Raw genomic sequence first — 25565 nt, 5'->3', positions numbered from 1 at the left:
ACCATGCTGTAGGAGATGTGCTCATTCTAGTGAATGATCATTGTGTGAGTCACAGCCAGAACTGGACAATGTGTCTTGCATCAGGATGATAGAAAGTGGGCATGATAGCTAAGTGGGCACTGATGAAGGGTAGTGGCATGAAAAGAAAGGAACTTACTCTCCCACACCTCTTCTCAATACTTGGTGCTCAACATTATGCACACTAACTATGATGCAGTAACCAAGGATGCACACTCCAACTGAAAACTAGAACTAGTCATACCCATCATTGTCCACTTATTTGTTTTCCTGTTTGTTTTGTTTTTGAGCATCACTAGATGCCATTATCAAGGCCAATTATAATTGTAATAATAATGCTATAAATAATGTTGAGTGGTTTGCCCATTCACTGAATATTTAGCAGTTTTTAGATAAAAGTATATTAATTTCTTACTTTCATGTGTGCGTGGGTGTGTGTAGACCAAAGGTGTAGTTCCTCATGTGCTACATACATTGTTTTTTGTTTTGTTTTGTTTGTTTTGTTTTTTTGAACAGTATGTTTTATTGGCTTTGGGCTTACCCATTAGGCTAGGCTATCTGACCAGAGAACCCAGAGATCTGCCTGTCTCCACTTCCCCCAGCACTGAGATTACAAGTTTACAGGCATCCGCCAAGCTCAGCTTCCTTACATGAATTTTTGGGATCAAATTTAGGTCTTCATGCTTACGGAGTGAGCACTTTATGGACAGAGTGATCCCCGCAGCCCATTTAGCAGATTCTCAAAACTTCTTAAAGAGATGGACACTAAGGGCAAATGCTGAGAATTTTACTTCCTCTCTGTGTTTGGTTATTTTCTCTAAATAGTAGAGAAAGAGGTAGCTGATTTGGTGGGTGGGGTTGGGGCTCTGTAGCACTGTATACCAGCACCTGAATTATGTCACAGAACTTGAAAACATCCTGAAGTGTGTATCAGGGACCATTTGCTGCCTCTGAGCTCAACGTGCTCTTACTCTCCCTCTGGGTGTTTAAATGGACACAGAACATGCAGAAGGCTCCTTAGCAGGTGCTAACCAACATGACCTGTAGGATTTGCTTCTGCTCTGTGTTCTGAGACCATAGGTTCAAATGTTAAGGTTTTTATATACTCAGACTATTACCACATTTTTACATTTTCTTTTGATGTTTTCATGGTTAAAAAAAAATCTGTGATCATCTGGAATTGATGTTCAAATACAACATTAAATGCAATCATGTTTTTATGTTTTCCTAATAACCAATCCTGGACTAACCTATCTTTTCCTTGCTGTTGGGAAAGCATTTATTGGCTCTGTACACCTATGTGAGACTGCTTGCAGGGAGGGGGGGAGGCAGGGGCATTTCACTGATCAACCCACCCATCCCCGTTTTAATTGCCATAGTTAAAACATATTGCCTCTGGAATAAGCAAATAAGTATGACCAGAAGATCTCTTAGAAAGAGAGCAGAAGAGTCCTTATCTTAATTTCTTTAACATTATTATCAAGTGTTTCATCCATAACCAGCACAATGACTCCTGCAATACACTTAATTTCTAAGTCCGCGTTAATAAGGACAGGACTTCTCCTTGTTGAAGAAACTTCCATTGACCTCTCTGTGGTTTCTGGCTGTTTCTTTCTTTCACGGCCCACCAATCCGTAACCCATGCAAGAGTATCCTCCCTCCCTGGAGTTCTGTTATCTGGATGCTCTGTACTACCCAAAGGAAAATATTAGGCATTATCAGGGACCCTCTTCATGGCTTTCTGTCTGTTTCTGTTTTCAGCTTCCTGAGATGATCCCTGCAGAATGTGTACCTGCCCCAGCACTGCCTGGATCCCCACCCATCCCTCCTTCCACTATTATCTTGGACCTTCGATGTTTTCTCTGGTGGCAGATTCTGCTTTTGCTCTTCGTGAACATGTACCTACCATACTCTTCTCCCTCGGAATGTGACTGGGGATCCCTGAGCATGGGACCTAGCCTTCCTCTCCCCAAATTTTCAGTGCATGAAGGAGAGGTCCCTTATCTCACAGCCCACGTCATCAATAATCTTCAGAACGTTTTCACAGTGGTGCCTGCTGCAAATCAACATCCTCCCAGTCTGAAATCAATCACCTACCTTCCTGGGGACTGTACATTGCAAGGCCACCAATGTCCCCAGAACCCAACTCACGGCCTTGTGTGAGACCCTTCCTTTTTTCCACTGTAACTCCACTAGAAGATTCTTCTTTCCTATTTACTGTTTATCAAACACTACTCCAGCTTTCTGCTGTCCACTGGGTAAGTCCAAACATCTTACTCAACTGCTAAGAGCACTGGAGTCAGTACACAGCATACATCCTACCCTCTGAGACCCTAGCTAATACTCAAGTTAAAAGGGACTGGGTTTTAATCCAGGAGGTCATGACTTCTTAGTAGCTGGATGAATTCAAACTCATTATTCAGACTCCTCTCTCCCACTAAACCCAAAGACCTAGAGGCATCATGAGTAGGATTTCCTGTGTGTCAAGCACTGTGACCCCACAGTGATTAGAGGCTTGCTTGCTAAGCACAGAGGCAAAGCAGGACCTACACTGTTCATTGTACAGCAGCAGTAGTGGCACCTGTGTGTTGGTTAGAGTTTTGTCAACTTGACACAAGCTGGAGTTACCTGGGAAGAGAGGACCTCAGCTGAGAAAATACACACCGTCAGATACAAGCTTGTGGGGCATTTTCTTGGTTGATGATTGATATGGAAAGTCCCAGCCCGTTGTGGGTGGTGTCAACCTTGGGCAGATGGTCTTGGGGTGTATAAAAAAACAAACTGAGCTAAGGAGGATCAAGCCAGTAAGCTGTGTTCTCCCATGGTCTCTGCTTCGGTTCCTGATTCCAGGTTCCTGCCTCAACTTCCCTCAGTGATGGACTGTAAGCTATAAGATAAGATAAACCCTTTCCTCCCCAAGTGACTTTTGGTCATGGTATTTTGTCACAGCAACAGAAAGCAGATTATGCCACCTAGAACGTGAACAGAAGAATTCTTCTCTTGAATGTCTGCTCCCTTGAAAGGGCAACACCAGGGTTCTCTTTTCTTCTTGGCTCACAGGTATCATCAAAGTATTTCTTTTCTAATAAGCATTCATTGGTGACCTAATAGATCTGATTTCTTGGGATCATCTAAATATATACTATATTTACTTGATAGTCTATAGAACATCTGCAAATAAAACATTGTGTGAGTCCCATTCATTGTACAGAGAAAAGATGACTAGGAAGCAGTTGGTGTAGGGTCATGTAGGAGGCTCTCCTGTTTGGGCTCCAGGACCTTGAACAACTGCTCAACTTGGTTGAGCTTTGGTACCTTAAACTTCCACATGGAGTTCTGGTATGTCCAATAGCTACCATTCTAGACAGAGAAGACACAGAACATCACCATCAGTGCAGACAACCTGATGGAGAGCGCCAAGAGAACAGAACACTGCAAGAAGGGCTGTGCAGCTGCCAGTGACATCACTGAGCAGCATTTACGGGAAATGCACAGAACAGAAGCCTCACAGACAATAGAGATATGACTGAAGTAAGTGGAGGAGACAGCCAAGCTCCTCTGGGATATGCTCCAGTGTGCCTGTGAAATCAGATTAGTGGGATGCAGACAAATAATTGAAGCATCTCACTGCGGTCAGCTCAGCCAGGGGATGGTAAGAAGGAAGAGAGGAAATTTACCATGAAAAAAAAAAAGTAGCCCTTTTTGATGCAGGAGCCTGTAATGTTAAAAGATAGAAAACAATTCCAAAAGATATCTTGAGGCTTAAGATTGAATAGGTGGCTTTCAGATCTCTATGCTGGAAAGACAAACTGGAGGGAGTGGTATGTAGCTCAGAAGACAGGAGGAAGCATGTAAGACAGTGCAGTTTATCCCAATCATGATACTTTATTAGATGAATATCCATCCCTCCCCCAATTTCCCAGTGTTCTCTTCTTGATATTTCCATTGTGTTATTTTTTATAAGATCTTTGACTGGATTGGACATTGGTAGCCATACTCCAGGTTCTGTGGGGACAATAAAGATGTCTTCTATTTTTCTTTCCAAGACCACAGTGGTAAAGATGGGGAGAAGGCTCAGCAGTTAAGGGCACTGGCTGCTTGTGGTGGTTTGAATAGGTATTGCCCCCATTGATTCATGTGTTCAAATTGCTTTACCCATAGGACATGGGGTAGCCATTGTTGGTGGTCTTATTGGAGGAAGTGTGTCACTGTGGGGTGGGCTTTGAGGTCTTATATACTCAAGCTGTCCCAGTGTGGCACAGTCTCCTTCTGCTGGCTGCAGACCAAGATGTAGAACTCTCAGCTTCTTCTCCGGCACCATGTCTGCTTGCACAGCACATGTCTCCCACTATGACAATAATGGACTAAAGCTCTGAACTGTAAGCCAATCCCAATTAAAGGTTTTTCCTTTATAAGAGTTGCCATGGTCATGTTCCTATTTCAAAAGGAATAGAATTTTGGAGCATCTAATGTTGGCAATTGAGTACATGATTCTAAAATCAACTCACATTCTTTTGTCCAGTCACATGGATCTACTTACCCACAAGGAACAGAAAGATGGAGTGTTGGGAATAACTTGATCTGGAGCACTAATGACTGCCACAATTTGTCCCAGTTGACCAAAGTTTAATACATCCTCAATTCTTTTCCTAGTAAGTATGGGGACTGGATCATCCATCACACAACAGAATCCTCTGCTGTTGATAAACAAGGACCAGAACTGAGGAAGAATTCTGAGCCCTTTGGAGGAAGTGGTAACTGTGTGGACATCCCACCCTCTGGGACCCCCTGCAGATGGTACTCTCATTTGGACCTCTAGATTCATAAGGGCCTGAGTTCTTCCATGGCCTCAAGACCTTTCTCAATCCAACAGCCCACATGGCCATTGCTGATGGGCTGATCTCCAAAGTGAAGCCAATTTGCAGTCTCTGCTGATGAGCTTAAGCATTATCTCTCTTCCCCGTGAATAATGTCAGGTTAGTTTCCTGAATTCACCATCAGCACCAGGCAAGAGTGGCTGGTCTTGGTAGTGAGAGGCGGTGCTGCACGCACCCCTGCTAGGAACCATTAAGGGCTAAAGTTAGGAGGGGGGGGGGCGAGAAGACTTGGATCACAGATAAACAGCAGTTCCACTATCTAGATCAGCCTGCACGCACAGGGAAGGATTCCATCCACTCTACTCTACACACACACACACACTCTAACTTAGAACCAGCCCCCACTGTTCACCTATTTATAGCATGAACTGGGGAGGCAGAAATGCCAGGTAAGAGGTGTCTATAACAACATTCTCCAGAGACCTAAGTGGAAATTACTAAAATTATAGGCAGCTTGGCTATTTAGGGGCAATTACACACATTTCTAAATCTGAATGATGCCTGGGCAAGTGGGTGCCTTTGGCAGCCCAGCAACCCTCCCAAAGTCACATCGTATTAAAGACAGTTGAAACAGATGACGCCAGGCCCTGTGATGTATACACTCCAGCCCCGAGATTCTTAAGCATGAGAGCACACTGAGTCTGGGCTGCTTGTAGACTTCAACACTGCAGTGACTATGATCTTGATGCAGCTACCATGCTTCAGACTAAAAACCAAATGTTTCTTTACAGAATTTAGCCTTGCCCACAGTTTACCAAAATAAGAAGACTAGGCCTTTTCTGTCTGGACTGTGTCTCTTCTTCTAATCCCAGTCCTGTAATGCCAGGAATATAGACCTAAGTAAGAGAACTGCGTGAGTCTGTATTCTTCAAATTAAAAAAAAATTACAATTCATGGACAAAGAAAGATTTCCCACAAACACGTCACAACTAAGAGACACACAAGTTTAGGCTTGTAAATAGGAGGGTTGTAAAGCTCATAAAATGATGGCATTTTGTTTAACTCTGTAAGAAGATTTAGTGGCATTGAGATATCTGGTTCCATCAGAAGCAAAGGGAACAAAACCAAACCCATAATTTGATTCTAAAATGATATTCTGAGGTCACGAAAATAGCCGATGTACAAGCTTATCATGCGCACATCAACCTTTCTGGCACTTGAAAATGTTTTGTGAAATTGGTTAACTGGTATGCTAAGGAGAGAGGGCATGAACTAAGCCAGAAAGACTGGGAGGGAGGAGGGGGAGGACATGAATTCTGGAGTCAACAAACAATGGTTAAAGCAGGGTAAGCATGCTGGGCTATAGAGGGAGAACCCAAGACCAAATGGGGAAAATGAGAAATGAGAAAAGGCCTCTCTGGGCCATAGCTTCCCATGTCTGAGTGTGTGGCAATGCCGAGGAATGGCCAAGAGCTCACGGCCAAGAAGGAAGAGATACAGGATGAGAGTGGCATCCCACAATCATTTTCAAAATCATACACACACACACACACACACACACACACACACACACACACACTATGGTCTAAGGCTCTCCATCGCACTCCACAGCTCCACATCCTAAATGTCCTAGCACATCCCAACTGCATCACCTTGAGGACAAAGACAAACACAGATCTTTAGGGAACATCATGACCCAAGATCTGGTCACTTCAAGGATAAAACAGTCTTCATTTTCAGCTCATTCATATTATATATAGAATGGTGAGAACCATTCAAACCCTCCTATTTACCTTCTCTAGTAGATTGACGACATTTCCTTATTTCCTTCCCATGCCCCAGAAACCTGTACACAGAAAATCAAGGGCTAGACACAAATGAAAGGCCATCCAAGACAAGGGTGTGGTATGTTTCTGTCAACACAATCCTTTAATAGTGACTACATTAACACTCATTTAGATGCTGAGGTAGTGCTTTGCTTCTACCATTTTTTAGGAGTTTGAAAACCGCTCTTCCTGGGGCCCCTAACAGAAGCCAACCAGCCGGAGGGTGTTGGGGTAGCTTTTGCGCATGCTCATGCATTTTTCCTGGTCGATGTACAGGGTGTTGGCTTTCACAGCCAAATCATGCTCCAAGGTGGCTTTGGTATGGACCAAGGACTGCAGGGTGTCCTCCGAATCCCTCAGGCGCTGCTGCAGAGTCTGGATGGTGTCGTCCACCTCATGGACCTCATTAACAAGGCTGCAGGAGGGAAAGCATGGTCAGCAAGTTGGGCATACTCCTGCAGCCTGCCCTCAGTTGCATTAAAGGTATTTGGTGCAGTGACCCTGTCAGAAGTACTTTAGGTAGCAAGGGAATTGGCATCTATGTATGATTCCAGTATCATGCCAGATCATTCCCATTGCCTATACCCTGTAGCCCATAACTCAACAACAAGCTAAACATATTCCTGAATTAAAACACGCACACACACACACACACACACACACACACACACACACTCCCCTTTATACTCTGATAGACATATTCATATGCACACACATAAATGTATGCCAACTACAATATTCTAAAAAAGGAAATTATAAACACTGATATTTCATAAAAAGTAAAATGGGAGGGGGAACTTGAAAACTTAACTGAGACTTTTTACCTTTGACTTTAGTCTTGAAAAATATTTTTAGAGTTGAGGAGAGCGAGCCTCTACTATTTAGAATTCTGCCCAGTCTGTTACTATATCTCAGCAGGGGCTCTCCCCAAATCACAAGGATGTAACAAGGCCCTAGATTTAAAACCTCCAGGATCTAAAGTCAGCATATTGCAACTTTCCAAACCTTAGTGCAACATGAAGAGGATGATATGTGACTGTGTAACTCTACACTGTGACCCTGAAACTGTCCCAGATGTTCTTTCTGGGCACTGATGAAAAGTAGTCATAAGGACAGAAAGAAAAAATACAGCATCATCACAAAGTGGAGCAGCTCCTTCTCAAGGACGCAGTCAGTTCGTCATGGTCTTCATGGTTCTGTATTGTTCATGGACCTTTCCTAAATGCCCGTGGGTCATTTTGCATTTGGTCTCCACACTGCCTGTCTTTCGGCTTATCAACCTGCTGAAGTACTAGACAGATCACCGTCTAGTACATTTGCATAAATAAACATTACTATTAGGCATGCTTCTGTAAATAGCAGCTGTGTGGGGTTTTTTTTGTTGTTGTTTGCTTATAGAAACATTGTCCCTAAGTAACTGTTTGCCTTCTCATTTTGTTTATGGTATGTTTTGTTTGTTATGTTTTGCTGTACCTAAGAGTTCAGTGTTTAGTGAGCCAGTTTCTCTCTTACTCACTTTGGGATTTCTTCTACCATGCTTATATTTAGAAAGTTTTTTTCTTCCCAAGAACAATTACCCACCAGTTTGACCAATAGCATCTCAAAGATGTGCCTCTGTGTCACTCAAGGGTAAAGTTGGCAGTCATCATTATTGCAACTTGTTAGCAACTGCTCTCCATGTAAATGCTGTTCTGAATGCCATACTGGGTCAACCAGCTTGCTCTTCCTAAGGACACTATCTCCCAGACACCAGAAGGGTCTCCACTCTCACATGAGCAAATAGAGACATTGGGATCCACCTAACAGCCACTTTTAATAACTCACCTCTAGTTCCAGCCAGTTGCAAACATAACTCAGAGTGTAATCATTCTACTGTATCTGCAGGTTTGCGTGTGCATCCACTAAGTCACAAAGTATCTGCAGATTTGCATGTGCATCCACTAAGTCACAAAGTATCTGCAGGTTTGCATGTGCATCCACTAAGTCACAGATTTAAAACATTCAGGAAAAATGCATCGGTACTAAACACATATTTTATCTTCTTGTTCCCTCAACACTGTACTGTCACAACCATTTACAATGTATAGGCATTAGAAGTAATTTATCCATGAATAATAAGTACACAAGGGAATAGGTATAGGGTAAATGTAAATGTTGCTTCATTTTCCAGAAGGGATTTCATATGTGTGGATTTTTTGATAGCCAAGGGAAAACTTAGAACCACGCACCAGGGATCCTGATGGATATACAACAAATCCTGATGGGTGATGCAAAGATGAAACTGTTGTTTTTTTAAAAGTTTCGCTTACTACAGATGAAAGGGATGTGGATTTAGTTAAAATATAGATCAGAAACTGTTCTGAATAGAATAGTGCCTATGACCAAATAAAGAGCTAGGCATCCCTAGAGGGAAAAAAAGATCTCACCATGGCAGAAACATATCCAAACCACATTAGCACCAGGACACAGTCCAGCGCCACTGAATAGTTTCACAGGACTTTGCAACTGGAAAAGGAGCATCGGGGGTCGTCAAGCCCAGGTCCCTTGTTTTACAGATGAAGAAGTTGAGCCTAGAGGATTGATGAGCTGTCCTGACCCCAGTGACACAGGCCACATGTGTTTATAAGCAGTGGCAAGCCATCCTGGAATCTAGGAAGGAAATACAGAGCCTGGGTGGCTCTACTAAGGAACAGGGTCCCATTTCCTGTCCCCACCCTCTTTATTCCTCGAAATAAAAAGGCAGAAGCCGAGACCCAGGACAGTGGCCTCAGGACATAGGGCTCCTTTGAGATGATGACCCATCTCACTGTCTCTTTTATTTGTAATCCTCACAAGACAATACACAGGATGCCTGCCCAGTTGGACTTCAATGTCAAATAAACAAGTAATTTTTAGTGCCAAGTATTTTTTTTTAAGACCTGGCACAATACACATACTGTAAAGTTGACCATCTTAAGTGTATTCATATGTGTAGCTTAGGGGCATTTAGTGCATTTACATTGTGTAGCTGTCTCCACCATCCACCCAGAGGGAGATCTTTACAGAGATCCACAACTGTGGTGGTATTGTGTTCCCTAAAATATTGTGCACCCTAATAAACTTATCTGGGGTCAGAGACAGAACAGCCACAATATTAAACATAGAGGATAGGCAGTGGCAGCACATGCTTTTAATCCTAGAATTCCAGAGGCAAAAATCCATCTGTTCAAGGATACAGCCAAGCATGGTGACTCATGCCTTTAATCCCAGGGAGTGATGGCAGAAAGCAGAAAGGTATATAAGGCGTGAGGACCAGAAACTAGAAGCATTTGGCTGGTTAAGCTTTTAGGCTTTTGAGCAGCAGTTCAGCTGAGATTCATTAGGATGAGGACCCAGAAGCTTCCAGTCTGAGGAAACAGGATCAGGTGAGGAACTGGTGAGGTGAGGTGGCTGTGGCTTGTTCTGCTTCTCAGATCTTCCAGCATTCACCCCAATAACTGGCCTCAGGTTTGGTTTTATTAATAAGAACATTTAAGATTCATGCTACACACGACTGGTCAAAATGCAGAGAATAAGGGACCAGCGAATACATCTGTAATGACACCTGTACCTCTCTGGCACAGGTGAAAACACAGGAGATAGAGAAAGATCGCAAAAGCCAGAAGCCCAGGATTGGCGCCTGTGGCTAGACAGTGTCCCCGAGGTATGGTAGGGAAAATACACCCATGAGATCTCAACAATATGGCTTCTTGAACAAGACCAGCATGATGCCAGCACCAGGTGACCTGACAATATAGACTGGGAAAATTCTACAGGGTTTCACACCTCTCCCCATGAGGAGCTACAGGTGATCAGTGGCTGCTGAAACAGTGTGATTGATAGCTCTGGGAGAGAATTAGTTTCCTCCAGGGAAAAGCTCCCATATAGCATATCCAGAGCCAGTTGTTCAGCCCTGAACACATGCACACATGAGCAAAGCGAAATGGACCCAGTAGGGGTGTGTGTGTGTGTGTGTGTGTGTGTGTGTGTGTGTGTGTGTGTGTATGTATGTACACATGTGTGTCCATGTGAAACATAGTAATTAAGAAGATGTCACAAATCTGGGGGCACCCAGGAGGAGTTCGAGGTAGGAGTTATGCAGATAAGGTGCTCATGGATGAAGTTCTCAACTTTTAAAGAGAACGTTCTGGGGAAAGAAACCCACAGTATGCTGCTGCTTGAGGAAGTCACCATCTAGACCTCTCCAGCAGTGTTCTGTGATGGGGGCAGACACAGCAGGGCGCCCGCCTGTGAGTTTCTTCCGGATAGCATGGCTGGTGGAATCTCTGTGTTTATGGTTTACAGCTTTACTGTCTGTACTACTCTGGATTTCTACCAGGAACATGGTGAACACTGTACTTCAGGTCAATACTCAAAAAACAAATAAAAAAAACCACAACTTTTCCCTCCCTAAACCAGAGAAGCAGTCCATGCTTACAATGAGTGGGTTCTTTTTGTTTGTTTGTGTTTGTTTTTTGTTTTGTTTTGTTTTTTTGAGACGGGGTTTCTCTGTGTAGCCCTGGTTGTCCTAGAACTCACTTTGTAGACCAGGCTGGCCTCAGACTCAGAGATCCACCCGCCTCTGCCTCACAAGTGCTGGGATTAAAGGTGTGCACCACCATTGTGCGCCTATTGGTGGGTTCTTTATCAATAGACTCAACTAACCTCAGAGAGAAAGTATTGTATTGTTTTTTTTTTTTTAAATTTGAACATATACACCTACTTTTACTGAACACGCACACCTACTTTCTTGACCTTAGTCCCCAAACAGGACAGCAGCTGCTTATTTTAGTAGTATTTCCATTGGATTTTGCTAATGTACAGATGATTTCATGCATGTAGAAGGAAGTGCTCACAGCAAATACCATTAATACACAAGACTTTAGCACCCATGAATTTTAACATCTCAGAGTGGGTCCTCCACCTAATATCCCAAAATATCAAGGGGCTGCCATTAGGAGAGGTTTTTTGTTTTGTTTTGTTTTGTTTTTTCCTACTCTGATTTTTTTAGAGGGTTAACCTGAAGGGGCCTGGATGACAGATACCATGCTGATACAAACATTTCCATGTCAAATGGGACTCATAGCTTCCCAAGGTCAATCCCACCACCACAGCCAGCTTCTGAGTTCCCCCTCCAAGATGCACACACTGGGCTGGCCACAGGCTCTGATCTGGCAGAGGTGGGGTGTGAACCAGTCACAGCAGCAACACCCTGGGTCATCTGTGTGTCCTGTCTCAGGTAAAGCTAACCTCTGGGGTGCTTGACTCCAATCTTCTGACTGACTTCACCCCTTCCCCATGACCTCACAGCCAGCCCTCAGTCATAAAAACGAGTCCTTTTGTCTTCCATACAACCCTCCTACCCTCCCCTACTCCCCACCCCACTCCCTACTCCTGTATCCTTTCCTCACCCCTCTGCAGACCTGCCCTCAGGGCATTCCTTTGCTATCTCTTCAGCTAGTGTAACTTTTATCTGCCTCTATAATGAATGCCAACTTCCCAATACTAGAGGAAGAGACACCCCCAGTCCTTGGGACAAGTTTGTTGCTCTCTGTTATGCTATGCATGCCAAGAGGCCCACCCTTGGGCACTTAGGAATGTCTTCCCTGCAGACATGGGGAAGCAATGTCATCTACCCAAAAGTCTTGTTTACAGCTGCACCCTACAGTTTCTCTCACAGTATAGACTGTGTCCAGTGAAGACCAACGGCTACACTCTAGGTCAATGGTTCTCAACCTGTGGGTCGCGTCCCCTTTACGACCAACCAATCCTTTCATAGGGTCGCATATCAGATATCCTGAATACATATCAGATATTTACATTACAATTCATAACAGTACCAAAATTATAGTTATGGAAATTACCAAACCATAAATGAGGAACTGTATTAAAGGGTCGCAGCATGAAGGTTCAGAACCACTGCTCTCAGGGAGCTGCAGGAAGTTCTAAATCCAAAGGATGCACCAAGATTAAGACCCAGATCCGAGACAAAAAGAAAGAAAATGGAGGAACCTACTTTCAACCGACCTGCATCCAGTCTGATACAAGAAAGACACCAGTAAAGGTCGCTCACCAGCAGGCATGTACACCTGTAATTCCAGCTCTATGGAGGCAGAGGCTGAAGGCTCCTGAGTTTAAGGCCAGTCTGAGACACACAGTGTACTAAAAAACTAAGCGCTGAGGATGGGACTCAGTGGTAGAGCATGCTGGAGTTGCATGTGCAACTCTCTGAGTTCCATCTCTACCACTGCAGAATAAAGGCCCACAGCAGCTCAGGGAAACATGTTAACTTCTCACCTCCCCATCACCCAGAGACCATAATGTTCTCCCTACCAATATCATCCAAGATCCAGGGGTCAGGGGATGATAAGCAAAAAGTCTGAGAATTTATCTGAAACGATATATTTTGCTGTTTAGAGCAGATTAGGTTAAAAAAAATAGTTTTTGTGTGTTTATTTAAGATCCTAGGCTATAACACATCACCAGCTCCTTGGCTTTGGCTAGAGAGGGCTGGAGGGTGGGACTTAATGACAGGTGCTGTTTATTGTCACCAGAACTGCCTCTCCTCTCCTGGCCCTCCTTGACTTCAAAAGGAATCCTGAACCCAAATGTGTCTTTGCTCCCTGCAGCCAATCTCCTGGAAGCTTACCCTAAGGAACTGTGAATAATACCTTCAAGTATCGATGTCAAAACAAGACGTGTAAGAACTGGAGAAGGCAGCCACAGAAAGTCCACTTTCTTGAAGCTTTGAGTACACAGAAGGGGACAACCCTCCCCAAAGTGCAGTCATCAGAAATCCAAATTGCTATCAAGAATGCACGTCATTTCCACCTTCCATGGTCTTAGCTGGTTTTGGAAAACTATTTTGCTGAAGGCATTCCACTTTGTTGTTGTTTAAATTACAGACTTGAAAATCATTTTGCTTCAAATACAAATATGCCTGCTATAGAGTTCATTTGTTTTGTCTTAGAATCAAGATTTAAGTCAAGCAGAGCCTTCTCTGGATTTCTACCAAAGATGCCAAAAAGGCTTAGACCTACTTTTGAAGGTGCCCACCTAGAATATTTGAAAGAAAAATAAAGTCTTGAAATGAAAACAGCATCTTTTTCCATCCCCAACCCCTACCCTAAGTTTGATCTTTCTCAACCTAGACAGCCCAAGGGTTGCTTTCAGGGTGATCAATTTTGAGAAAAAAAATAAATGTTTTTCCCAAATAATAATAGCCCTAAATACCTTTGGCAAGACATTCCTAGCAAGAAACAAAAGCTGGTTCTGTCCTAAAGTCAAAACTGAAACCAAGGAAATGAACACACTAGAGGGCTGACAGGAAGCAAGAGAAACAGACGTGCACATTACCTGGGAAAGGGAAGAATTCTAAAGAGTGAGAGCCAGTCAGCCTTTCAGAGGGCATGTAAGCACCTCCAGAGCCACACTAGGTCACCACCACTCAAAACTCATTTTTTTTTTTGAGACAGGGTTTCTCTGTGTAGCTCTGGCTGTCCTGGATCTCACTCTGTAGACCAGACTGGCCTCGAACTCACAGAGATCCACCTGCCTCTGCCTCCTGAGTGCTGGGATTAAAGGCATGTGCCACCACTGCCCGGCTCAAACCGCTTTGATGTACTGGGGAGATGGCTCAGTGGTTGAAGTGTTTGCCCTGTGAGCATGAGGAACAAAGTTTAGAGAGCCAAAACTCAAATAAGTGCCAGGTAAGAGGCAGGGAAGGGAAGCTTGCCTGGAATTTCAACCCAGGAAGGCAGAAATGGGAGATCCTCAGAAAGATGGTCAGCCATATCGGCAAGCTCTAGGTTTGATTGAGAGACCTTGCCTCAGTGAATAAGGTAGAATAATGATTGAGGGTGATTCCAGACATCACACCTACATGCATACACATCTACAAACATGTGATACACACACACACACACACACACACACACACACACACACACACACGAACACTTGGAAAAAGAAGCTTTTATGGTTGGGGTGTGGCTCCGTGATAGAACATACAACATTCCCAAAGGCCCCAGGTTCCAATCTCAGTACCCAAAACAAACAAAAATAAAACCCCATGTTTATCTAGCAGCAGTCTGAAGAATTTTTCCCATCTCTGTTTTTGATGACTCTGCAGAAATCATTTTGGACCATGAAACTTCAGCTCAGCTTCTTGTAATAATATTTGCATAAAGAGGGCTGGGGACAAGGCTCCACTCAGCAAGTAAAGTGCTTGGTGCATAAGCATGAAAACTTGAGTTCTGATCCCCAGAACCAATGCAAAAAGCTGTTTGCAACCTTGCACTCCTGTAACCCCAGTGCTGGGAGCTGGAGACAGGTGGGTCCCTGGGGGTCACTGTCTAGACAACCAGCCCCAAACGGTCAGCTCCAGCTTTGGTGAGAAACCTCATCTCAAAAAGAAAAGAAAAGGAGAAAGCAATAGAAGATATACTGCCAGCATCTGGCCCCCACAAATGCACAAATGCACCCCTGTTTCTATGTGTGAGCAGACACCTTCACCTCCAATATATCATATATTTACAAAATGCCACAATTCACCATTTAATCCTAACTGGCAAGTGCCCATTCTCTGACTCCAGGTTCTTTGAAGGAAGAGACACACTTCAGCTGGCTACCCAGGGACCCGTCTTGCCTCTGGAGTGGAGGGCAACTTATTCCAAATAGTGAGCTGTGTGGGAAGAGCCCATTCTGAGGAGTATGCAGCCTGGGTGAACAGCCGTGTGTTGGAAGACTAGAAAAATGCTATACTACTTGACACACAGCTAATCTGAGAAGGTCATTTGTGTATGGATGCTGCCTGACCTTATGATGGGTCATGTTCTAATGAACCCCTGGTACGCTGGAAATGTAAAACGTGTTTATGACATCTAACCCATTGATCATCACGGCTCAGCCTCACCAGCCTTAAACAGGCACAGGACATTTACAGCTTGGCAAACTCACTCAGCTTCCAGTATAAAGCCTATTTTAAAATAACATGTTGAACATCTCATATCACCTACTGAGCACTGCCTTGAAAGTCAAGATCAATGTGGTAATGGGCAGTTTATGCCACCACAAAGTAAGAAAAAAAAAATCTTAAATCAGAGACTGTATTCTAGTGTATGTTTCAAACACGGTCAAAGTCCATACTATACATGGGAAGTGATTACAGTGATGATCTCCAGGGCTCTGGGCTCCATCCTCTGTTTGAGAAAGAGATAAGGATACAACACCTGCTTCATCAACTCATCTCATACTGACATGAAGAAGGTCCAGTGAGATCAGGTGTCTGGTAGGGGAATGAAAAAGAGCCACACGGTCTAAAAAGTTGAGGAAAAAGAAGCATAATTTGGTTGAATCAAGCTGATCCTCTGGTGTCTCAATCCTGCCCTGCTCCTGCTTAGTAGCATACCTCACCTCTAGTGACACAGGCAAGCTCCAGCTGACTCTCACCATCAGGTATGATCTCAGTGAAGCCATATGTCCCGGCTAGTTTCTATGTCAACTTGACCCAAGCTAGAGTCCCCTAAGAGGAGGGAATCTCAATTGAGAAAACGACTCCATAACATTCTGCCACAGGCAGGCAAACCTGTAGGGCATTTTCTTAATTAATAATTGATGGGGGAGGGTCAGCCCATTGTGGGTGGGGACACCTTGGGACTGGTGGTCCTGGGTCCTATAAGCAGCAGCCCTCATGGCCTCTGCATCAGCTCCTGTCTCCAGGATCCTGCCCTGTTTGAGTTCCTGTCCTGGCTTCCTCTGATGATGAACAGGGGTGTAGAAGTGTGAGCCACATAAAAATCTTCCCTCTTGAAGTTGCTTTTGGTCACCGTGTTTCCATCACAGGAAGAGGAACTCTAACTAAGACACTATACAACTTGTTTCTGCCTCCTTTTCCTCATTTACAAAATGAAGGTGATGTATGGAATACTGTGAGTGCATAGGACAGGGCCACACATGGGGCAGGATCAAGGGGTGGTGACAACCATTTCCACCATCACATCATTATCGCTGTTGCTGTTGTCATTATCATCATCAAGGACAACCGACCTTACAAGGATCCTCCCTCTACTTTGCCCCTGAGAAATTATCACTTTGAACCACCGTCACTGTCCTTGGCAGTGCCCAAGTTTGGTAGATTCATCTTTGGAATAAATCCTTCATGACAAAGAGACCCTACCATGGAGTTAAATCAGGAGAAGGCTCATGGTTGAAGCGTCTCCCCACCATCCATCCCTCTGCTACTTACTGATTTGTTTCACTTTCACAAGGAGTGCCTCGTGGCCTGGACTAGCAGCCTAAGGAAGTGCTCAGAAACCCAACCACTGCCCTGAATGCTCTGAATAAACTAAATGTTCATGTCATGTGACATGTTGGTGTCATTTTAATTTTCAACAAACGTATGGTGTGATACACGCAACACACTTTAGCCGCTGTGACGTGTTCAGTTCAGTGACATTAAACACAATCACACTGCCAGGCAACCATCACCACCACCCATCTCAAGACTTTTCTCCATCTTCCCAAGTTGAACCTGTTACCCACTTAGCAGGTCCCATCAGTAAGACTTTTAAAGAAGGCATCTCCGTGATGCTTGTCCTGAGAGAACATCCTTAGTCAGAGCCCAGCTGCATCCAGGAAGGGGCCCCTCGGCTCTCCCTCTCTACCTACCCCTTACCCTTACCGTAACTGAGCTATGTCCCTGCACAGCTCTATGTTCGGTCTCCTTGTTCGCTCATCCAGCCGGGTCTGAGCCACCTTCAGGAAGGCGGACTTTTCCTTGATGGCCTTTTTGATGGATTCTATGGTCATTTCAGTCTGGAAGATCTCCTGCAGGGTCTGTGGCAATGAGAAGCAACTGCTGACATCCTGTTGCTGGTCCCTGAACAACCTGTGACACTTCCACCTCTGGCCCATGGGCCTCCTCACTGAGAACCTTGCTCTTTCCACATTCTCCTCCTCTTGTGCTCAGAGAACCCGCCTTCTATGACCCAGCTCTCTGCTGCTCCACAGTTCTGAATTTTCCCCACTTTGCTCCTTTGGTGTGGCCCTTTTCCTATGGCCCGGAGACAGTTAATAACCAGCACATTTTCCAAATCTGCTGTCTTTTCTGCCAGGATCCTATCTAATCCCAGTGGGGTCCTCGCCAAACCCTCCTATGTTCCTTGCCAAGTATGTTTACCCATGGCCTGTGCCCATTCCCTCTGCCTCCCACCTACCGCATGTTCCAGAGGTTCCTAAATTCTGTCTCTAGCACTCACTGCTCTCATGAAAATGCCTCTCAAGGTCAACATCAGAGCCTCTTGGATCCTTCCCTCTCCTTGAAAGCCTGCCTCAACTTGTTCTTAGCAAGCTGCTAGCCAAATTCTTAACTTTCTAACTGTTCCTCATGCCACTGCCAAAGCTTTATCTTGAGAAAATTAGCTATTACATCCTCCATCTCCTACAGAGACCTTGCAAAACCACACTTATTTAAAGCCCATGTAATCCAAGTACTCCTAAACCTGTCATTCAGGCTTTGACCTCTCTCTCAAGCTTTTACCAACATGTCAAAAATAGTCTGATTCTCACCAGAAGACACAATGCTTCCTTCTGCTAATTATCTCTCTCATTCCAAGTAGTTATTTCTGTGCCTTCCCAACAGACTACTCATGGTGTGTGTGTGTGTGTGTGTGTGTGTGTGTGTGTGTGTGTGTGTGTACACCTGCATGTCTATGTATATGTGTATTGTCTCACTAAGACATGAACAGGATCAGTATGACATCTATGTCATGTGTCTACATCCCAACATGCCTAAGTGGAAATTAGAATGTACCTATTAGGGTTGAATTGTGTGTCCTTCCTCTGAAAGCTCATACCGTGACGTCTCAACCCTCAGGACCCCAGAATGTGACTGTGTTGGGAGACTGAGTTCCTGCAGAGGTCAAGTTAAAGTGAAGTCAAGAGAGTGGGTCCAAGCCCCATCAATGGAGGAATCCTGGACACTGAGATGGCTGCTCCAGGTTGTCACCTTGACCACATCTGAAATTGACGAAAACCCAAATGGTTGGGCACACCTGTGAGGGAGTTTTTTCCTTAAGTACATTATTTTAAGTGGGAAGATCCACTCTTAATCCAGATCTTTTGAGGTGGGAAGATCCACGTTTGTAAAGGACACGGAAGAAGGAAGCCTATTTCCTCTCTTCAAGCCTGCTCGCCCTCACTCTCAGGAGCAAGTCCATTCCTTCACTGGCCATAGAGCCTACTTCTCTGGGATTCCAGCATATACTGAGGACCAGCTGAGGCATCCAGCCTTGTGGACTGAACCACTACTGGATTTCTTGGATCTTCCATTGGTAGACAGCCACTGTTGGACTAGGTGGTCCACAGCTTGTAAGCCATTCTAATAAATCCCTGTGTGTGTGAGTGTGAGTGTGTGAGTGTGTGTGTGTGTGTGTGTGTGTGTGTGTGTGTGTACAGAGAGGGATTCATTCTCTAAGTTCTATCCCTCTAGAGAGCCCTGACTGACACAGACTCAGAAACACACAGAGGAATGTGACACAGATGCATGGAGAGAAGAGGCCGCCAGACAGTACAAGAGGGCCCCGGAGCAAGCAACCTTGTGGCACCTGGAACTCTGACTTCTAGCCACTCAGACAGGGAGCACCTTATGTGGCAATAGCCCTGACAAACTAACACAGTGGTTAAAAACAAAAACACCCTGCCACCAATCCACCAGTGAACAAAGGACCTCCGTCACAACACCTTTCTAAGGACTTTCAGGATGAAGCCCTACTACCCTGACCCCCATCTCCCACCCCCTCACTCCCATCCCAGCAACTTCTGCAGTGTGGCTCCAACCCCCTTCCCAAGCTTCTCTCCTAGGACACACCATCCACGCTAGTCTCACCAGCCTCTTTATGGACTTGAACTCGGCCTCTTAGTCACTGCCTCTTGGGCTCTGTTCATGGGGTTACCCCATTGGAACACTCCTTTCTCCTTTCAATCCCCGAACATGCATTTGTCATGGGCAATCACAGTGCATGATCTCCTACTGTTATTACTATCTGCTCAGGAACAAAAACGACTACTATTTAGGAGTAAAGATAGCGCCTTTCTTGTTTATCTTGAAGTGTGACTTCTGCATCAACCTCTCATTAGATTCTCACTGTAAACTCCTATACTCCCAGCACAGACCACTTCACAAACTCAGGAATACTCAGCACCACCTTTCTGCTTCCTGTATTTGGTCCTGTCGTCCAGAAAAGGGATCTGAAATGATTGACCCGAACGAACTCCCTCCCCACCATATGTCCTACTAAATTCACTTCCTAGTTATATACAGTGATTCATTAAGCTTTATCCTAATATTTTTGTTTCCATTAAAGACTAATTCCCTGCATAGTGCATTCTTTGTGTTCCAAATACCAGTGAATTCCCATTTCATTTTGACACCTGGCTGTAGACTGAAATAAATGGCGTGCTTTGTACCGCTTTTAATTTTCCTGTCTGGATGGCCAGGAAGCCGTGTGACTTATGGTGCTTTTCTGGAGGTGGTGAGAGATTTGTAGTCTCACAGTGTCCTGCCTCGTCCAAGGCAATGATGGGGGACAAATGATGGATTTAGTTTTTCATGTTCCAATCCTGGGGCGGGTGGAGCCAGGGGCCTTGCCTGTGCCGAGCAAACTCTCTACCTCTGAACTCTGCCCCCAGCCCTGGGTAGAGTGCCCAGAGCAAGCTAGCTCCTCACCTTTGATAAGTGAATGTGGATCTTATTCTTAGCGTCTGCGGTCTCCGCAATGCGATTGGTGAAAGCCAAGTTCACCTTGTTGAACTGATTCCACATCTCGTTGGCCGTCACAATCAGAAGATTCTCGATGTCGTCTCTCAGCTTGGTGGAGGCTGCCCTCTCACTTTGGGAACGGAGAATATTGTCATCTGTAAACTTGGCCCATGACTCGGGCACCGACACCCTGGAAATGGGAAGAGAGATGATGGCGGCAATGATACGTCAGCCCCGATGATGTGCAGGGAGTGTTCATCCTGCAAGAGAAAGGCCCCCGTGCCACCCATCCTGGACATGTTGCATGAAATGGAAACAACAGGAGGAAGCTAATTTGAATTTTTTTCTCAATTGCTATTTTACTATTAACCAATAGTGTATTAATAGGCATAAAGCAATTCTTCTGCCAGACTGGGGATGCATTACTGAAGGGCAAGCATGTACAGTCTTTACAAATGTGTCACGACCAACCCAATAAACGGAAGCAAACATGTCAAGCTTGGGAGCAGCCAAAGATGTGCCAAGGGAAAAAAAAAAAAAGCAGGGCACTGAGAAACGGTTTCAGAAGAGTCGAGAGAGAAGTGTGAACTTGCAGCTGGGGATGTGTTTAGGAATGTGTACTGTCTTGAGAATGTTGGACTGGTTTAGTCTTGCTGGACAATAGGAATGTAACACAGACTGAGAGTTCACTCCTTCAATGTTTGTAACTCAGAAATTCCACTGTCCCCAGAAAATAGTATTCCCAAAAATGGATATGGGAGGACATTCATTTCAGTAATATTTATATAAAGCTTAGCAAGCTTAGAAATGACCTAAATGAATGAAAGTGCAGGCTAGATTAATATGCACAGAAAATCTACATAGCATGCCAACTCACCAATAGTTACTTCATAAATCTATATTATTAACCTAGGGAGACTAAGCTCACAAACAACAGTATTGAACAGTATTGATACAGCAAGCAGTGAAAAGTTGGATAGAGTGTAGATAATGGTGTGTGGACAACACCATTCTTTAAGGTTATATACTAGCATCTGTCACTCTAGGGACACTTGAAAGGATTAAGTTGTCAATGTTGGGTGTCTCTGGATGGTAGATTTAATACGTGGTACCTGTTTGCTTGTACTTATAGTGTTGAATAGGACTCAGTGTTGCTAGACCCAAAATAATGTCATGGATGCTCCATATATTTTGTAAGGGGTTGCTAAAAATGGGGGCTTTTCAAAAGGCTAAGTCCTGGGCAGCTAAAAAGAAAAAAAATAATCTCCTTGTTCACCTTGAGTCAAGTAAGGCATCATGTAGGGACTACATAGAACACAGGGTCTGGTTCTGATTCACACCTGAACAGTGAAAGTCCAAGTGGTAACTGATATTGTACCTCTCAAGAGATGGGACCAGGCACCCACAGGACAGAATCAATTTTGGAGTCACTTTAGAGGAAGTGTGTAAACATAGGTGTGTCGGAAACTGTGGAGATCTTTACAGGGTTATGAAAAACCTCCATCTTACGTGTGGCTGTGGTTACACAGACATTCACCTATGACAGGCCCACGGCCATGCACATGCAGCTCGGCCATTTTAATTCTAAGTAAATGACACCCCATTGAACTTGGGTTTTGTTTTTGTTTTTGTTTTTTTTTTTAAGGAAGTGATGGGCTCAAACTGTAAGCCCCTCCCCAGAATGGCATCCAGGGGTCTGGCAAAGAACCAGCAGTGAGGCAAATGTAACAAGCAGTGAGTGGTGAGCAAAGCGTGCACAGTTTCCAGCCTGTGCACACAGGACATCCAGGAACTGGCGATGTCTGATCGCCTTTTTGTCTGGGTTTTCTTCACAAGAGGTGTCATTTTTATGTTTAAAAAAAAAAAAAAAGAAAGAAATACAGGATGGTTCAAGTCTCAAGGACTGACTCTACTAGAATGAAACCTTACTGAAAACAGGTCAAGGCCAAGTGTGTCCCTCATCTTCAGGCACCTGGCCTTGCTTTACATACACTCTCCATTTTAACTCATTTTAAATCAGTGCATTGTTGGGAAATACAGCCTCTAAGTCAGCAGTTCTCAACCCGTGGGTCACGACCCCCTTTGGCAAACCTCTATCTCCAAATAAATAAATAAATAAATAAAAATTTAGATTACAATTCATAACAGTAGCAAAATTAGCTAAGAAGTAGCAATGAAAATAATTTTATAATTGAGGGTCACCACAACAGGAGGAACTGTATTAAAGGGTCGCAGCATTAGGAAGGTTGAGAACCACTGCTTTAAGTAATGAGTGTGTCATTAAGAAGCATCAATGCCTTTAAAAATATTCTTTATTTTCAGGCGGTGGTGGCGCATGCCTTTAATCCCAGCACTCGGGAGTCAGAGGCAGGTGGATCTCTGTGAGTTTGAGGCCAGCCTGGTCTACAGAGTGAGATCCAGGACAGGCTCCAAAGCTAGACAGAGAAACCCTGTCTCAAAAAACAACAACAAAAAAAACAAACAAACAAACAAACAAACAAACAAAAAAACAAGAAGCTATCTCAAGAAGTTGCTCCCATAGACTTCCAAGACTCCAAGTTCTGTTCCTTATGTTCCTTATAAATCACCAAGTCTTGGGAACTTGTGATAGTTTTTTGTTTTTTGGGTTGTTTTTTTGTTTTTTTTTAAAGAAATGGAGTAGGATGACTTGTATGCTGCATCATTATGAAAGTGGAGAGAGCGACATTACAATCACAGAACGGCATGGGCCAGCTTACGTTGCATCAACATTCTCCACGCCCCGGAAGTAGCTCACGCCCTCCGAAGTGTTCCGCAGGTGCTGGCATTTATCGTCAATCCGGAGGGCTGTCTGTTTATCACTCAAGTCCTTCTCCAGCTCGTGCTGTGCAGCTCTGTCTGAGCTACAATATACAGGGGAGAGAAGAGAGACAAGTTTCCAGTCAGGTAACTACTTCCCAAACAACCAGGCATTGTCCTTTTAAGGTGGAACCTTCCACAACTCTCCTCCATCAAAACAATCAACTCGCACTAAAAAGGAGCATCTGTGGAGATGGTCATGCATGTGAGTCATAAGAACCCCACCCTGCCCTGACCCACCTCGTCCCACCCTCCGTGTTTCCTGTCCATGGGGTGTAGGTAGGGAAGTGGGGAGAGAAGGTGGAGGGAGAATGATATATCCTAATGCTCACCAACAGTTCCAAGCAGGACACTGGTTTGTAGTCATATGTCCATTTCTTTCTGCTCTTCCTTCCTATTCAGCATCTATGTTCTCACCCCTTTCTCTGTGCTTTGAATATAATTTCCCCAAGAATTCATGAGGCACACACAGCAAAGCCTCCCTCCATCCATTCGCAAGCTAAATTTGAGGCCATGTTGTGGCTCAGATGTTTCCCAGGAGCCATAAATTAAGAGTCAGAATCAGCTTCCAAGAGTGCTTGAGAACATGTCAGGGAAATGATGGTTCACCCCAGCACTCTGCCCCAGTGGCCCAGCTTCCGGGAGAGAAGAGACCCTGCAACTCAGTAATACAGTCTTGCCTGAATTCCAGGGAAAGAGAGGACCCACAAGTCAAGCCCAGAGACTAGCCCTGGATGAGAGGTGAGCATGGGCAACAGGTGAAACATATCTTCATTCATATCCACTGATTATTTAACAAATAATTGTTGTGTGAGCCTGAGAAACAGTGAACACAGCAGAACCTCTTCTCTGAGGAGTTTGTCCTCACATGAACACATAGACAATACACACACTCCATGGGCAGCTGGTGTGGCTGGAAGAGCCAGGTAAAAACCAAAACAGGAATTCAGGAGCCCCAGAGCTGGGGTGGTGATTTTACACACAGGGTGGTCAGGAGGGGTTTCATCAGAGGATGCTAAGCCCTGGCGTAAGGACAACCAGGTCATACATGTTGGACACTAGATGTTGTGAAGGGCCAGGTTTTCTTCTAAGTGAAGCTGGAGACTGCTGACTTGCCACTTAACTAGATCATTCTGTCGCTGTGCTGAGGACTGACTGCTGAGACCTGGGAAGTCCTACTGGGAAGCCACAGCAGTGACTCTGGGGAGTAAGATGGCAGAGACTAAGGGGGCAGCAGAGGAGATAAGAAGTGTTCAGATTCTGAGTGTGGTTAAGAACCAACCCAGTCTCCCAGGAGGTTGGAGCTCAGTGATAATCAAGAGCTCAGTCACTGGATTGATGGAAATCCATCACTGGAGCTGGGGGACATACCGGTGGGAGGAGGTCTGAGGGGGTTTGGGGGAGACACTAAGCCTGAGTGCCCTTTCCACATCCACACGTAGACCCCAGTAGGCTGTTGAAATTTGGGACGATCTATACTAGAAACAGAGTTGAGAGCTGTTAACATGTGCCCTGTGAGAAGCAGGACAATTGAATGACTGATGACTTCTATGCTTCTAGAACCCTAAGCAAGGCCTGGCACAGGAATCACCTGGTAAAGATTGCTTCCAATGGAATGAACTGGTGCCTGCAGCTTCCACTCACTGTGGCCTGTGCCTACAGACAAATCACTTAGCATAATGCTTTAGCTTTTTTTTCCGTAAAGTAAGAATGAGGGCAGCCCCAGGCAAACTGTCTGTGTTTTATGAATTCTAGAAGAACACATGCAAAAGATGCCTCCCCTTGACACCACTGAGCCTCCTGCTTTGGATTATTATGCTAGGACTCTGGACTAGAAGATCTGGCTTGTGATCTAGGACCAGCACGCCCCATGGGTTTCCTCTCTTGGGATGGCATCTTTGATGAGAGGGGAGCCTGCCAGTCAACCTGGGAAGGTATGTGGGATGGTACTTCATCAACTTGTCATATAAACAAAGATGTCAAGAACCTTTCATGCCATGTTAGTGCCCAGGGAGGTTCAATTTTCAGCTGATGTGCATTCTGGGAGTGTGGCAGTCACATTCAGAACAAGTGGAGAGAGTACAATGGAAAAGCCACACAGGGAGGTGAGGTCGGCTCTGCCCGCTATATATTTAAGCAAAAGAACGCTCCTTAAAGGGTCACCAACAAAAATCCAAGCAGGAGAATTCACATGGTCAGGACCTTGTGCAAGGGCCTGTAATACAACCAAGGGAGACCAATCAGTAACGCAGACTCACAGAGAGATGTAGTTTGCTCAGCATGGAACAA

At 44.7% G+C, this 25565-nt stretch overlaps 1 protein-coding gene across 1 annotated transcript in view; it reads right to left on the bottom strand.

Moving 5' to 3' along the window:
- Window positions 1-6743: 6743 nt before the first annotated feature.
- The window catches only part of Tekt3 (tektin 3), a 41214-nt gene continuing 22392 nt past the window's right edge, over window positions 6744-25565 (bottom strand). Inside the window, exons 5-8 of the mRNA XM_036198191.1 lie at window positions 23177-23320; window positions 20406-20628; window positions 17361-17515; window positions 6744-7076 (exon numbers count right to left, since the gene is read on the bottom strand). Of these exons, the coding sequence (XP_036054084.1) occupies window positions 6860-7076; window positions 17361-17515; window positions 20406-20628; window positions 23177-23320 (739 nt within the window). The 3' untranslated portion in view covers window positions 6744-6859. The remainder of the gene's footprint in view (window positions 7077-17360; window positions 17516-20405; window positions 20629-23176; window positions 23321-25565) is intronic.

Source organism: Onychomys torridus, chromosome 8, assembly GCF_903995425.1.
Source record: "Onychomys torridus chromosome 8, mOncTor1.1, whole genome shotgun sequence".
In the NCBI taxonomy this organism is placed as follows: Eukaryota; Metazoa; Chordata; class Mammalia; order Rodentia; family Cricetidae; genus Onychomys; species Onychomys torridus.
This window is presented reverse-complemented; position numbering and strand designations above follow the sequence as displayed.